Source organism: Phoxinus phoxinus (assembly GCF_949152265.1).
Source record: "Phoxinus phoxinus genome assembly, chromosome: 21".
Lineage (NCBI taxonomy): Eukaryota > Metazoa > Chordata > Actinopteri > Cypriniformes > Leuciscidae > Phoxinus > Phoxinus phoxinus.
In genome coordinates this window covers 6,871,985-6,889,164 of record NC_136896.1, presented here as the reverse complement: position 1 = coordinate 6,889,164, position 17,180 = coordinate 6,871,985, and the positions used below count along the sequence as shown (strand labels likewise).

The following is a 17,180-nucleotide window of genomic DNA, read 5'->3' as shown; positions in this document are numbered from 1 at the left end:
ATGCACGCATGCGACACACACGACAAACAAGCAAAACAACATCTTGTACCCAGTATGATCCCGTTGGGCTGGGAAGGTGGCTGCCAGATGAGTCTGACCGAGGTGGTCCGGACTTCAGGGAACAGAATGACGACAGGCGGTCCGGGCACTGGAAAAAGACAACAAAAACAGTCTTATCATACAGACACATCTGAGTGTATAATAAGGCAGTTATTTGTTATGTACTGCCATGCCCACCATCATCAAGGGTTCGCTCCAGGATTGAAGGAGAGCTGGGTCGGCCGTCTCCGATGCGGGTGAAGGCTAGCACCTGGATCTCATACAGAACATACTTCCCCAGTCCGGTCAGCTGAACACTATGGCTGGCGTTTCCTTCCACCATCCAGAACTGTAGTGGAGAGTCTGAATCCTTCTCCTTATATGCCACCTGGAAGTGTGAAAGAGAACGTATAGATCAAAGTTAAAGTGAACAGATGTGGTCACCATTCACTTTAATTGTACGGGAAAATAAAACAGCTTTGGTCATGTGTTATGCAGTTATGTACTCAAATGTATTCAAGATGTCGTTTTTGCAGCTTTGTTCCAAAGAATGGTGCTTTTGTTTGATTGTTTGTTTCACTGGGAATGGCATCTCGCATACCTTGTAGCCCAAGATAAGTCCATTCCGATCGGTTTCGGGAACTTCAAACCAGCGGACCAGAATGCTGCTGGAGGTAGTGGCAAATGCAGACACATTTGTGGGGCCACAAGAGGGGACTGCATTAATACAGAGGAAAACAGAAAGATTGGTTAAAGTCAGATGTGGAAAAAAACCCAGTCATCATGAAATTAAGACAATTCTTGTTTTTTTTTATGGAGTATTTCAGTATTTAATATACATAATTGATCCATGCACAATGCACATCATCATTTATTTTATTTTATTTATGTGCCCTCGTAATCTTTAATCCAAATAACTTCTCCTCCCTCTTGCAGCAACAGCTGCAATCTGGATGAATATTTCTGACTTGTGATGAAGCCTGAATCATAATCACACCATGTTCGTTTGTTGGCCAGAGAAGAACTGGCCCGACTGAGCCTGGTTTCTTTTTTTCATCTCCATTCTGTCACCTGATAGAGTTTGGGTTCCTTGCCACTGTCGCCTCTGGCTTGCTTGGGACACTTAATATTCAAAAATATTATTGATCTGACAGTACTGACTCTGTTGTATGAGAACTGAACTGAGCGATGACATTTTTTTGCAGAACAGCTTTATAGACTTATAGATATAATTTAATAATTTATCATTTTTACAATGGAGCTGAACCCACAGTAAACTGACTTCAGCTGTACAACAGCCGGAATGCATCATTTTCCTGTTATCGCTGCTTTGAAACAATCTGTATTGTATAAAGCGCTATATAAATAAATGTGACTAAGAAATCTCTACTCTTCTCTGATGACTTGTTTACTGGCACGAGGGTGTCACTCACATGAGATTGACCAATAGCACACCACAACCATCCAATCAATTCATAAAGGGCACAATCAAGTCCGCGCCCCAATTTTTTTGTTTTGTTTGTTGCTGTTTCACTCGCATATACACAATAGAGAAGAAAAGACTATCGCAACTTCCCATTTCATGCCGGAAGTTGCATATGGATATATTGAACTTTCTGAATAAGTCTATGCATTTCAAGTCCTTAATAGCGCTGGAATATGTTCATATATTTGTTTGTGTGTGTGTGTGGGGGGGGGGGGATTAAGTGTGCTGATGGCTATACACATATCAAAGCCAGTGATGTCTGGAAAACACCAGATTTTGACCATTATTGGGGGAGTAACAGAGAATCACTCTGCGGCACAAATCCCCAGACACGGAGTGCACGATTGCGGGAATTTGATTGGCTAAAGAAAAATCAGGGGAGTCATGTGTACAGCCCCATGTGTTACCAATTTCCTCAACACCCACTTATTAATCCCAAACTTGCTTCCCTGAATTCTGGTAACCACGGAGACTGAGCTGAGCAGAAGGAGAGAAGGGGAAAAAGAGGTGGTCCAGAGGAAGTCAGGGTTGCTTCTCTTTCAAGGCACAGAAAGAATGAAAAGCCTTGCACGTGTGTGCAGATCTGTGCCCAGCCTGTTTTAACAGGAAATCCTGTGCCCACATACCATATATGATAAATGATTTAAGACGTGCATTGAGCTCAACATATGTTATCATTTAAACGCTTTTCAGGGCCATATTAAGAAATGAATAGCTCCGGCTCCACAGTCTGGCTGGATGAGCCACGACTGAAGCCATAAAATAGTCAATTTATATTTTCACACTTGTGAATGCATATCAACTGTATACTAATAATATACTAATATTAATGTACCAATCATTCAATTATAGAATGACCATTAATCATTACATCAACAACCATAAACCAATCTATAGTTAGTGTAATGTGACTTAAAAAATATGAGAATTTTCATTGATATTAATTAATCAATACATGACAAATGTTTAATAAATAATCATGTATAAAATCATTATTTATCCTGTCTTTAGTAAGTTTAAAATAAGTTTAGCAACATTTGCCATCATTAAACTGAATTATTCATAAAGCACTTTGCTTTGGTAAGCTCTTGATTACTGAAACTTCTGAAGCCTGGTTTCTCTTTACCGGACTCTCGGGTTCTTCCGCGTACGGGTTGACTCCACGGTCCTGCTCCGATGCCGTTAATGGCCTGAACTCTGACCTCATACTCCGTCCACTCCTCCAGGTCCTCGATAGTGAACTCTCTCTCCAAGCGGTCAGCGATGACGTGCAGTAGGGCTTTGGACTGAGCTCCGGTCCTGCTGTACTGCACACGGTAACCCACCGAATCAGGGTTCCCGTTGTACTCCCATTCAGGAAGAGGCTGATGGACGGTCATAAATGAGAGAGTGAGTTTGTGTCTCAGTGCGACATATATGTGTATAATTTAGATTCTAGATCTTGAACATACCACCCATCTGAGCCAGAGGCTGGTCTCGCTGGCTGTCCGCAGGGTGACATTTGCGGGGGCCATATCAGGAGAAGCCTGCAGGGTCTGGATCTTCCTGGAAGGCTGGCTGGGTGGACTGGTGCCCACTATGTTCACCTGACGCATACGGAACCTGCAAATCCAAATAAACACTTACCTTAATGGCCTTTTATACATTAACATCCATCTCGGGTGATCCAATCACAAACACTTTAGATTAGGGTTCAATTCTCACTATCAGACTTTGCCTCAATAAACACATAATAACTGCTTATTAACAGTTAGAAAGGTAGTTGTTAAGTTTAGGTATTGTGTATGATTAAGGGATGTAGAATATGGTCATGCAGAATGAGTCAGTCATTAATATATGATTTATAAGTACTAATAAACAGACAATATCATAGTAATATGCATGCTAATAAGCAACTAGTTAATAGTGAGAATTGGAACCTAAACTAAAGTGTTACTAAAACAATTTTCGGGAAAAATATAAAATTAAATATAAAAACTTAAACGGAAATTAGATTTGTTGCCTAGTCAACTAAATTAAATAAATATAACAAAAGCTTAATTTGAAGTACTAAAATGACTAAATCTGAATGAAAAATAAATTACAGCTTTATAAAATTATTATAATTTTATATATAACAAATAAAAATGGCAAAAGCACATGATAAAATTGCTTGGATAATAAAAGTCACCTATAAAAGGTGTAGGGGTTGAGGCCGGAGACCTCCAGAGAGCGAGCATCAGGCTCATTGGCCAGCTGATGGACCATCACCCAATCCTCATTCTCTCCAATGATACCGACCTGAGAAGACAATAGAGAGAGATTCATGCAAGTGTTCAGGCAAAGATCAAGTCTAGATTGTGAAAGCATCACCCCCTGAAATAAAGAGTGACCCACCTGGGCCTCCACCTGCCAACGAGAAATTGAAGTCTTGCCATCATATCCTGGCTTGTACTGTAAGGTTACTGATCGAGGGCCGATGTTTGAGATGGCCAAGTTTGTGGGAGGCCCGGGAAGCTCTGTATTGGAAGAGAGAAAAGAGTGTTATAGTTTACAATGCAATTTATTTAAATTTAAATTTAAATAAATACTAATTAGAAAAAAAAAAAAAAATCATAAACCAAACATTAAAAGAATGTAGTGAAGTGTGAAAATGTTTAGCTGTGTTATGGCGCCCTCTTCTGGTAAGATAAGATTTTAAATAAAAATGAAGTAAAACTAAATAAATTACACATTGCTCTCATTCAGTGACATTTATATGAACACCAGATATTATATATTTTTTATTATTAAGAAAATGTGAGTTGCTATGTGGTTGCCGGTGTTTTTGGTGACGTTGCTGTTAGTGTGTTGTTGGTTGTTATGGTGATCTGAGTGGTTTCTAAGGTATCTAAGGTGTTCTGAGGTTGCCTGACCATGGCTGTTTGGTTGCTAGGGTGCTCTGGATGGTTGCTAGGGTATTCAGAGTTGTAGCACAGGCCACATAGTTGTTAGCTTCAGAAGTGTTTGGGGTGGTTTTACACCATGACAATAGCAAGCAGCACTAAATGTATTTTAATAAGTAGCTTCTGTAGTTTTCCCACTGTTAAATGTCTGTGTGAAAGGCAGAAATGAAGGAGAACGGTGGTACAAATCATTCCACACTCACAGCTGTTACCCAGCTTATTATCAGAAGTTGAAATATGCCTCCAATAAAACAGTGGGGGAATGTCATGAAAGCAGCAGGGTCTGTATAACTTAATAAGGGTAACGTGGCGCGACACTATGAGAGTTCAGGATTCATGCATCTTTAAACGTCTACATTTACTCTTGAATGTGTGCAGTTCCTACATGGTTTGAGTCTGGAATCCATAGACCGTCTAATGAAGCAATAAAGGCGAAATGATCTCTGGCCTGGGAGTCGTAACAGTGAACTCCACGAAGTCAGGGCGTCCGTGTGTTTGAGCTCAGACGTTTAACTTTATAACCCTCTGTAGTCCTTTTAATGGGAGCTCTAAAACCAGTGGTGGTCTAAAGCTGGTTCACGGAAAGAGAAGAGTATGTGTGCATTTTTCTCTTCTCCTATTAACACGCCAGACCTTTTTCCGGTCTGGTTTTAATATGCAATTTGCCATAAGTGTTTTGACTGGTGTGTGCATTCATGCATGAGTGCTTTACCTGGTGGTACTCCAGAAGAGATTGTTGAAGATGACAGCTGACCCTGACCCTTGGAGGTCATTCCGGCAACCTCAATGGTGTACGTGGTGAGAGCGGTTAGTCCAGTGACTCTGTATTCCAGAGTAACATTAGGCAGGTAGTGTGTAACCCGAGTGTTAGTACGGTTATACTCCTCCCATGATATGCGATACCCTAGGAAACAAATATCAAATGTAAATATTAGATATGCACAGATGTATCGGCCAATAATCAGTATCGGCCGATAAAAGGATGTGTTTTCACTATCGGCCATCGCTCGATTGTATAAAAACAGCCGATGATCAGGGCCGATAATATCCTGTCATTCAAAAGGGGAGGAAAAACGTGTTCAGACTCAAACTCGTACTGTGTGTGTGAAGAAAATATTTCTTGTGTTGAATTTAGGGCAAGTTAATGCAACAAAAACACATTAATAGTTAAAAAATAGCAACAAAATGATTCATCAATAGTTCAAGCCAGGGTTGCCAGGTCTGTGTTTTTTCCCTACATCAAACATTATTTGTAGCGCGCCTCCCATCCAATAATCACAAATAGCTTTGTGCTTTGTTCCTTCTGATAAGAAACATAAGCTTTAAAATAAATGCTGTTCAAAAAATTATAACTGCTCGCCCACAATCACATGCAAGTCATTCTGGACAATCTATCGGACAACATATAAATCCTGTCTCACTTGATACATGATTGGTTCTGAAGAAGTCATCAACGGAGCAACGCAAAATGATTATTTCTTCAATAAAAATATGTGTTAATAACAGATAAAAACCTCACCAGTCAGAACACCATTCTTCTCATTGGGTTCTCTCCAGCTGACTTTGAGAGAAGTGTCTAGAATCTCAGTGAAGCTCAGGTGACCCACAGCACCAGGAGCTGAAAATACAGGACAGGGATCAGACTGTGAGACCTTCACAGGTACAGTATTCCTGGAGATGTGAGTGTGGTTTCCATTAAAACATGGTCAGAGGTTATCCTGCTTCCAGTGGCTGGTATTGAAAGCACTGAACATCAACAATAACCATGTAAAGCACGGCTTAAAAACATGTAAAAAAGAAAAAGAAAAAATCTATCAGTTCATTCCTAGCAGAATCAGCTTTTTAACGTTTTGAGCATGATTTTGGTCAAATGTTAATCATATAATGACACAGGCAAGTGACCATACATTAAGCCACAATCTTAACTTTCACAACATGGTGTTTAATTTCCTGAATAGTAGCGGTTCTACACTAACCTGCAATTTTCACTGGTTTCAAACACACCCCACAGTGGATATTACCTGCCATTCATTTTCACTTAAATGTAATGCTTTAACGTTTGATAAAATATACTCCTGAGATCCAAAAGCTAATGTCAGCGCATTGCCATTGCAACTTACTGTATCTGTGATGAATTAACAACTGAGGCAGAACCTGATTTCACCAAGTACAACATGTTCCTGGATCAACATCTTTTTTATCCCTGGAACAACATTCCAATCAACCAATCAGATTTGAGGGAAATGTTTACAGTTTATGTGAAGTATAGTCTTTACAACCAGGGTTAGGTGCTTCTGCATCAGTGTTATTCATCTATCATTTACTTCTTATTTTAGGGATGTGTAGTGGTTATGTTTAGGGGTAGGGATATGGTTAGGATTAAAGTTTCAGACAGGAGTGTTGTTCCAGGATCAACAGAACATGTTGAGTGAGAACGTGTGTGTAGGAACAGCACTCACTGTCTTCATGTGTGCGCAGGCGTCGTGGAGAGCTGCGAGGACCGTCTCCAGGTGTGGTGAAGCAGAGCACTGAGGTGAAGTACTCCGAGAACTTCTTCAAGCCGGTGATGTGGCCCACGTGAACGCTGTCCTGGAAGTTCGGCCGAACTGTCACTACTGTCATCTCATCTTCCTTTCCTGGCTCCCATGCTAACAGCTAAGAAGAATGAGGGAATAAGATAAATGATCCCGTAATTTTTTTTTTAAATGAACTAATTTAAAACAATTAGTTTTTTTATTTTTATTTTTTTTAAATTAACTATTTATTTATTTATTTATATATTTTGGTTTGTATATACTGTATATAAAAATATATACATAGTATATATACAGTATATATATATATATATATACTGTGTGTGTGTATATGTACCTATAAACATACATACACACAAAAACACACACACACACACACACACACACACACACACACACATATTACGTCGGTGTATGAATGGGTGAATGTGAGGCATAATGTAAAGCGCTATTTGGTGGCCATTGGGTCTGTGAAAGCGCTATATAAATGCAGTCCATTTACCGTTTACCATGTGTATGCATATATATATATATATATATATTATATGTGTATGTGTACACAAACATACATATATTGGTGACCCTGGACCACAAAACCAGTCATATGATTGATTGGATTTGCTTGTGTGTGTATATGTGTATGTATTGATGGATGTTATCTGTTAAACTCAAACGTGGACACTCTTGCAAAAGAGATTCTTAATCTCAATGTGCTTCTTTTGCTGGTAAAATAAAGGATATAATAATAATAATAACATGGGTCATTTTTTTGAAATTGAGATTTATACATCATCTGAAAGCTGAATAAATATAAGCTTTCCATTGATGTGTGGTTTGTTAGGATAGGACAATATTTGGCTGAGATACAACTATTGAAAATCTGGAATCTGAGGTTGCAAAAAAATTGAAACATTGAGAAAATCTCCTTTAAAGTTGTCCATTTATGTTCACGATTGTGCTGCATTCACTCACAAAAATAAATGTTTTATATATTTACGGTAGGGAATTTATAAAATATCTTCATGAATCATGATCTTTACTTAATATCCTAATCATTTTTGGCATAAAAGAATAATCGATAATTTTGACCCATACAATGTATTGTTGGCTATTGCCAAATACTTTTATGTTAGATGCGATTAATCGATTTGACAGCACTAAAAATAATAGTAGCATATATAATATATAATACAGTGTAAATGCTGCTTCCCTCATAACCTAGAACTGGTCTGCAAGATTGAACTGTGTGTTGGCACACCTTTTTTTTTTTGGGTGTATTTGCAAATGACCTAATTGTTCAAATAACACCATCATCGAGCCGGATTCATTCTAAGTGAATTCCCTCTGAGAATGGCTGAATGGTCACAGATTTCCTCTCTTGTCCCAATACTATCGTGGATTATTTGGCAATTCAAAGTTTATAGACACTTGAAACTCTCCTCTGAGGGCACTAAACAGAGAATGAGAGTTATACGATTGTTCTCGAATGACTCCACAGAGAGAGAGAGGAAAAAAAAGCCTGCAGACAAATATTTCCTCCAATCCCAGCTGTTGTTGTCTGGGACCGAATCTAAACCTAGCTAATAAGCTATTAAGACTAATGTGTCCGGCTGACTGCCTCCATTTTGTAATTGTCCCAAACAATTCTTTCCAGAGACAGTCTGGCTTTAAAGAACTAGAGTGACAGGAGGATCAATTCTGGATCTCTCAGTGAAAACAAAGGAATGAGAGCGGTAAGTTTGAAAGAGACCTTTGGCTGCCCTTGCATGAAATCTCATCAACAAACTCTTAAAAAACAAAAAATAAACGCTGCGTTTAATGCATTTTCAGCAGCTGAGTGCTGATTTATTCTCATTCCTCCAGCGTTTACCTTGTAGCCCTGGTTGATGCCGTTGATGAACTGCGGGTTCGGGGCTGTCCAGGTGAAGCGGATGGTGGTGGAGTTGACGGGCTCTGCTTTCACGTTGCCTGGAGCGATGGTGGGAACTGGTTGACAGGTAAAATGGAAAAAGGAAAAAGGAAGACGGAAACAAATGAGACTTCTTTTTTTGGTAACACATTTCAGCTGCTAAACCCTAGACAAGTCATGGGGGAAAAATCAGTTTTGTCTTCACAGATTTCAGACGACTTTCAGACTATAGATTTCAGACAACTAAACAGTAGTGTTTTAAAGGAATGATTACCAAAATATTGTGCCAAACTCATACACTGTCATTTTTAAAGGAATGCAAAAGTGTTGTTTTTAAATAATTTATACACAGCTCTTTCACATACAACAGCAGTTCACAGTGACCTCAAACTTTGATTTTCATTAAAAACAATAAAAATAATTATGTATATTTTGGTTTGCTCTACCGTATGACTTCAAAAGACTGAATTTAGTGTGTGTTATGTTGGGTTTTTTTGTGGGGGAATTTTTTTCTGTTTTCACTACTGAATGGAAAGGACTGTGAAACAATGATGTGAAGACTTTAACAACAACAACAACATGCAGGTTTGGAATAATATAATTTACTATAGATATTAGTAAATAATTCATTTTTGGATGAACTATGCCTTTAAACAGCATTGAAAAATAACAATTAATGGGTCACTCAAATAAATAAATAAAACATACAAACAAACAAACAAACAACATTGTTCAAAAGTTTGAGGTCTATAACATTTTTTTATGTTTTTGAAAAGTCTCTTATGGTCACCAAGTGTGCATTATCAAATACACAGTAAAATCAAGAATATTGTGAAATATCATTCACTTTTAAAATAGCTGTTTTCTATTTGAGTATATTTGAATATGTACTTTATTATTTTGATGGCAAAGCTGAATTTTAATTTACTCCAGTCTTCAGATCCTTCCCATGATCCTTCAGAAATGCCAATTTTGCTCAAAAAACATTATTATCTATGTTGAAAACAGTTGTGTCGCTTAATATTTCTGTGGAAACTGTGATCCTTTTTTTTTTTAGGATTCTCTGATACACATACAAATCAAAATAACAGCTTTTATTATTATTGAAATATTTTGTAACATTATACATTTCCTTAGTGTTACTTTTGATCAATTTAATGCTTTCTTGCTGAATAAAAGTATCAGTTTCTTAAAAATAAATAAAAATACAAAATCTCACTGACCACACACTTTTGAACATTAGTGTATGAATGAATGAATCGGATCTAAACCCTCACCTCCCTGGAGTGTCCACTCTGTAACCTTATGGCAGTAAACACCAAGTCCAGCTCCATTATAGGCCGCCACCTCGATTTCATAATTAGTCCAGATGATGAGATCCTCCAGCAGCAGGTTGGTGACATCAGGGTTTGAGATATTCTTATACTGGATATCCACAGGCAGACCGGTCAGGCGATACCTGAGATTAGCAGAGGGCTATAGTTACTGTCAAGGACAAATGCAAAGATTTTCTGATCTTAACTGACAGAGCTTTGACAGAGGAGAAAATTTCCCAGAGATAACACTCTCTGAAGGGCTCTGATAAGCATTTCTAAAAATATACCTCGTCTCATCTACTCTTCATAATCAGATCTGTGAGTTGGTTTTTGTATCGCAGTACCACATATAAGCCACAGAGGGCGACAAAGAACCACTCTAGAAATGTCCTGCCATTCTGTGCGTTTTCCGTGAGCTGAGCCGAGGACCATACAGTATGGGGCGACCAAGGTTTGCAATATCAAAGACGGCCTTCAGCTTTCCTCAATGATGAACAGGGAAAATATATAAATAAATGAACAAAAAGTCCATTTCACTGTTATCACTGACGGAGGAAAATGCCCTGAAGTGCTCAAATCCTGGAGTAGCCTTGAAATAATACAATACAATCAAATTTCCCCTCAAACCTGCTGTGGAGAAAGAGAATTTAGGCCAGCTGGAAAAGAATCATATTGGCGTTGACTTGGAAAAACAGACAGCAGAAGATTGAGAGTGAAATAAGTGTAAAACATAGAAAAAACTAAAGGTTTAAGATACAATCAGACCCCAGACATGAGTAAACATGTCTCACCGGATGATGTATCCTCTCAGGATGCCATTTTGGTGGCTTTCTGGTGGTGGCTGCCACTGAATCATGATGGACTGGTTGGTGCGGCCACTGGCAATGACGTTCTGAGGGGAAGCGCTGGGTGGCTCTTCTGGAAGAGAGACCCTGAGGAGAGAAGGTAAATATAAGTGATTATTTGACGGCTCATGCCGATATCTTAGACGGTTCCCAAACTCTGGGGTGTGACCCCTATGGGGGGACCATAATTATAAAAACGGGGGCGAAGCAAGACTAAGGGATAGTGTACTGTCAGCAGATAGTTATGCAAAAGAAACCTCTTCAGGGTGAAACAAGACACCACAACAAAATTATCTGGCTTATTATGCGGCCACTTGCCAATAATTGAACACAAAATATCAATTTGACATATTTTAGTACCTCAACAAGTACCCACTTGAGCGTTCTGTAATCAGTTGTAGAGTATGTTGTCGTGTAATAACAGACTGATAGATGGCGCGATTGAAGAATCAGAATTGAGTATTGCAGGGAGCGGTGTTAAAATATAAATGAATGCATGGTTCTGAACTACGCAGGATTTTTTTTTTGAGGAAATGCAAGCAGGCGATGAATCTACGTCAAACGTCACGACTACCAAAACAACGTTCAGACGCGAGCGGCACATTCTCATCGCATCTTCTGACACTTCCCTGTGTTCCCTGAAAAACTTATCGTCTGATGCTGATAATTAAGAAATGGCAAATATTAGCTGATAACACAATAACACAGTGTCTTGTTAACACAAGACTTGTTAACACAAGACACTGAAACGTGTTGTCTCATGTAAACTAAGACCAGGAGCTGCAGATGTTACCAAAGTTCCTTTCAAGGAAAGTTGGTTCACTCGACGACCATCTGCAAAAACGCACATTTCAAATAATATTTCAAGTCAGTAATTAAAAAGAACATGAATGGTATTGTAAACTTTGTTTTTAGGCTATAATAGCAATAAATAAATAAAGTTCCCAGGTTGGTCCAGTCTAGAACAGTCTAGAAAAGCGATGCCATTGACGATTGGCTCTTTTACTGGGAAGGCGGGGCTTATTTTACTCTAGCTAGTTTCCCCTAAATGCAAATGGCCCGTCATTGCTGTATACAGTCTGAGATGTAATATAGCCGTAATATGATCTCTCTGTATCTCTCTTTTATATAGGCTGGGCTGGTTTCACCCTGTATATTCTGAGTTGGGATTATCGTGGCTAGAAGAGGTTTTTCTCAAACCTCTGGAGAACCAGAGGGATTTGTGTCCGTTCTGATGGGGGCATTTGCTGAATGTCTAATTTAAGTGTTGAAAAGCTTCCTTTACATGCCGAGGGCTTTGATTACACTGATCCTTGGAAGATACACTGACACGCATAAACACATCCAAGAGAAATACAGCCGTATACACACAGAGCGTTCAGACAGATAAATCCTCCCATAGACACTGTCCCATGAGAGCACAGGCAATTTTCACATGCTGTGACAGAGTGATAGAGTTATCTTTATGGTCAAACTGGGCACAGCTATGGTACTCGACGGGCTTTAGGACCCTGTGATCAACTCACCGGTCAGTCTCCTTGCTGAACTGGCCCTTGCCAACGTCGTTGACGGCACACAGGCGGAACTGGTATGAGCGCGCCGGGATCAACCCGTTGACCGTCACAGCGGTCGACTCTGGCTCAATGTTAGCCAACAGGACCGTCCAAGGAGCGTCTGTGTAGAGCAGATAATGAAGGACACACAATGAACTAAACCAACATTCTTAAAAGTTAAAAAAGAGGTTTTGCATAGGACATTTTTCTTCAGGTCCTGTATAGCCACTGAAGAGCCTTTCGGTCCCACTTTATATTAAGTGGCTTTAAGTACTATGTACTTACATTGAAATTAATAATTTGATACAAAGGACTTATTGTGTACATACATGTTTTTACATTGTACTTATATTTTTAAAATACCTGCATGAAATTACAGCTGTAATTAATGTATGTAATTACACTGTTGACCCTTCCCTTATACCTTAACCCACCCTTAAACTTAACCATACCAGCACACTTGTCCCTAACCTTACCCGTATCACACCGCAGCAAAAGTGTTTTACAATTAAACATGAACACAATAAGTACATTGTACTTATTTTTTGAATGCAAGTACATAGTACTTAAAGTCACTTAATATAAAGTGGGACCAATTGGTTAGTTAACAACAACAATAATAATATTAAAATTATAATAATAATCATATTTATGAAAAACAAAATCATTTTATTCATATTATTTTAATAATAAAATAATAATTATTATTACCGCTATTTATTCTTATTAATATTATATACTATCATTGATGTCTCTTATTATTATAACACAAAATAATTCTATTCATATGTTATTATTATAAAAGTTTTATCAAAACAATTATTTTGATCATATAATATTAATAGCTTACTCTATTTAACATTATTATGACTTTCAGAACATCATCAGTGAAATTCATAACAAGGTAACTATATCAATGTCACACAACTTGGCCAAGATTACTCACTGTAACAAGAAAACTCACTGTTTTCAGATACTTCCAGAATGTAGTGAATGAGAGGGCTGTTCCCGTCAAAAGGTTTGGCCCACGTGAGGTTTATGGCTCTCTTCTCTGAGGTGCTCAACACTGCGGTGGGGTTCTCAGGGGCATGAGGCAACTGCCTGTGGGTGATGTGTTATTTCAGAAGAAGAGAGCGTGAGATAGTCATTATTTTTCAGGGCCATTTAATGAGCACTCCATGAAGCATATCTAATATCTAAAGAGAACAAGTACATAAATGGGTCATTCTATAAAACAGAGGTCAAGGTGGATTGCCGTTTAGAACTATTCATGTTACATCTAGTATCTAGTTGACTATTTTTAACAACATAATTTATTGTAGCATCAAGCTGCACTCAAATGTGACATATATTTTAAATATATATTTATCAATTTTTATTTATATATGACAGGAATAAAAATGAGTTTAAAAAGAGAATGGCAATGTTTGACAGTGGAGAAATGTGGAAATGAATGAATGAGTTTAAAATGACTACAGGATTGTCAATCAATCATGAAAGTAAAAGAAAAAAGAAAAAGACAGGGTGAATCAAAACATGTTTGATGGAAAAAAAAGAAGAAATGAGATGAACAGAACGAAAAAAAATGAGAGCAGATAATAACTACTGTGCTATTGAATTAAAAAATGGAGGCAACGACACCCAAAAAAAGAGACCGAATGAGTGAAGGTGATGAACAGGGATATTGAAAAACTGAATGAGGTACGATTCAGAGAGCAGGAGACAGAACAAATCAAAAAGAAATGATCAGAAGAGATGAAGGACTGCGTGGATAGGGAACAGAGCAGAGAGGATGATGGGATAGCGTTTTCATCTCTGACCTCACGCGCAAGTGTGCGCTGCGGGAATCATTGCCGCCCACTGATGTCACTCTGCAGGTGTATGTGCCGATGTCACCTGACCAGGTCTGAGAGATGTGCAGCGTTCCATTGACATCCAGTCGCATTCGAGGCAGAGACTGAGGGATGATCACCTGACCATCCTTCTCCCAAACAAACCTGAACGTACACACAAACAACAACATACTATAAATCTACAAATATCAGTCAAGACCATTACTGTGTATAAGTAGCTGTTTTTATTCTGTCAATGAATATCAGATAACATCAAATATATTGTATTTTCATAATGTAAAAGAAAGTGGAAATATTGTACAGTGGGACTTGATTTGATCCATCTAGATTTGATTGTGAACATTCTGCAATGTTTATGTTAATAGTGGGGCTTCATAAAACCCTCTTTTTAAAATCTGTTAACAACTTAGAAATCACTACAAAGACCCTAGAAACCACCTAATAAAGACCTAGAAACCACAACACTCTCGCATTTATTTAGTAAAAACCCTTGCAAACACCCAGAATATTCTAGCATCCACCTAGTATTGGCCTGGCAACCACCCAAAGCACTGTAGTATCCACCGAGTTACAGCCTAGCAACCATTCAGCACATCCAAGCAATCACCCAGTTCTAGCATCACTCTGGTAAAACTATAGCAACCACCAAGAATACTCTAGCATCCACCTAGTAACACCCAATCAACCACCCACAACATTCTAGCATTCACCTAATGGCCTAGCAACCATCCAGAACACCCAAACATCCAACAAATAACAAACTAGCAACCAACCACAACATCCTAGCAATCACCCAGTTCTAGCATCAATCTTGTTTAACTTTAGCAACCAGTTAGAGCCGATGGCTTCCTGGCCCAACATGTAGTGAAGTTGCGCTTCGGGCAACCCGAGTTCAACTCCTGACCAAGTGTGCCACACAAGTCTAGAAAAGTGAAGCTAAAGCATTTTGATCACCCTTTTTTAGGACTAATGATTAATTTCATACAGTATAATATAATTTCTGATGAAGTCTGTAAATACAAATTCAAGTTAAAGAGAGAGTTTTGAAGAGAGAGAGAGAGAGAGAGAGAGAGAGAGAGAGGGCGAGAGAGAGAGTGTAAAAATGATTTATTGTATCACAGTAAAGCAATCGTTCCTATGTGCCTCTGGTCTGGCAAACGTAGTTACCGTATAACACCTGTGTGTATGAAACAGTGTATTTAACTGAGCAGATCTACATATTACATTAATCTCAAAGACACTGCACAGTATTCAGGGAACATCCAAGGTCATCAGACGCGTCTAACAGATGTGTCCAACCTCTGCGTAATCGATAAGACTCTCGCACACACGCTGGAAACAGACAAGCATTCACAAACACTCGTGATTAATTGCATCATGGCCTGGCTTGTTGGAAATCCTTTTACTGCTGCTATCAATTACTGGCTCCATCCAACACAATTACCCCTCCTTCTCATCCCTCATTCTTTACGAAATAAGCGAAATGCCTCCACGGGTGTTCGGAAAGGAGGTTACGGAGGACAGAAAGAAATGGAAGCGGAAGACAGGGGGAGCCTGACATAACTGAATCAGCTGAAAAACAACTCTTAAAAGGTGTCACTAATTGAAGTTCAGGTGCTCATTGAGAGGAACTCTTTGGCAGTTTTCGGGTTTTCATTGAGAGTCTGAATCTTGCCTTCAAATCACGATGCCGGTCTACCGTAATGGAAGTTGGTTGACACTGCTGACTTCCAATTGAGCGCACTGAGATTCAAGGGAGATTCAAAGGATTCATACGGGGGTTGTAAATGTTGAGATAATGTAATGGCTCATGATTTCACGCTGGTGAGGCATCATTAACACCAGATGATTTTACCCATTGGGATTCAAATGGTGTGAAACATAAGGCTTGCATCACGATTGCTCATACTCAGGGGTAACAAGCCACCATCCAAAACATCATAGCAACCACTCTGAACGCTTTAACATCCACCTAGTCATGGCCTAGTACCCACCCAGCACACACATAACCACCCAAACACTGTGACATTCACCTAATAACACCCTAGCACCCATAATACTCTAGCATCCATCAAGTAATGCCCTAGCAACAACCCAGAACACTCTAACATCCACCTACTAACGCCTAGCAACTACCCGAAACCTTCTATCATGCACCTAGTAACAGCCTAGCAACCACCCAAAACATTCTACCATCCACATGGTAAAGGCCTTGTAACCACCGGGGGCTGCATTTTCCAAAAGCATCGTAAGCCTAAGTTGATCATAGAGACCATTGGTGGCAATGGTTCTACTATCAACTTAGGCTAACACTGCTTTTGGGAAACGCAGCCCAGAACACTCTAGCATCCACCAAGTAACGCCCAAACAACCACCCAAAACTTTCTATAATCAACCTTGTAACGGCATAGCAACCAACAAGAACACTCTAACATCCACCTACTAATGCCTAGCAACCACCCAAAACATTCCAACCAGAACACTCTAACATCCACCAACTAATGCCTAGAAACCACCACAAAACATTCCAACCAGAACACTCTAACATCCACTAACTAATACCTAGCAACCAATCAAAACATTCCCTCATCCACCTAATAATGGCCTAGCAACCACCCAGAACCCTCTAACATCCACCAAGTAATGTCCTAGTAACAACCACCCAGAACACTCTAGCATCCACCTAGCAACAGCCTAGCAACCATCCAAAATATTCAATCA

At 39.0% G+C, this 17,180-nt stretch overlaps 1 protein-coding gene across 4 annotated transcripts in view; it reads right to left on the bottom strand.

The window, feature by feature from the left end:
• The window catches only part of sdk2b (sidekick cell adhesion molecule 2b), a 288,773-nt gene that overhangs the window by 27,535 nt on the left and 244,058 nt on the right, over positions 1-17,180 (bottom strand). For all 4 annotated transcript variants that reach the window (XM_079595113.1, XM_079595111.1, XM_079595112.1 and 1 more), the window contains exons 13-28: positions 14,427-14,603; positions 13,571-13,707; positions 12,580-12,727; positions 11,000-11,140; positions 10,170-10,351; positions 8,854-8,969; positions 6,909-7,104; positions 5,969-6,067; positions 5,162-5,353; positions 3,902-4,023; positions 3,696-3,805; positions 2,977-3,127; positions 2,652-2,889; positions 641-756; positions 238-427; positions 50-148 (exon numbers count right to left, since the gene is read on the bottom strand). In XM_079595113.1, coding sequence (XP_079451239.1) covers positions 50-148; positions 238-427; positions 641-756; positions 2,652-2,889; positions 2,977-3,127; positions 3,696-3,805; positions 3,902-4,023; positions 5,162-5,353; positions 5,969-6,067; positions 6,909-7,104; positions 8,854-8,969; positions 10,170-10,351; positions 11,000-11,140; positions 12,580-12,727; positions 13,571-13,707; positions 14,427-14,603 — 2,414 coding nt within the window. The remainder of the gene's footprint in view (positions 1-49; positions 149-237; positions 428-640; positions 757-2,651; positions 2,890-2,976; positions 3,128-3,695; positions 3,806-3,901; positions 4,024-5,161; positions 5,354-5,968; positions 6,068-6,908; positions 7,105-8,853; positions 8,970-10,169; positions 10,352-10,999; positions 11,141-12,579; positions 12,728-13,570; positions 13,708-14,426; positions 14,604-17,180) is intronic.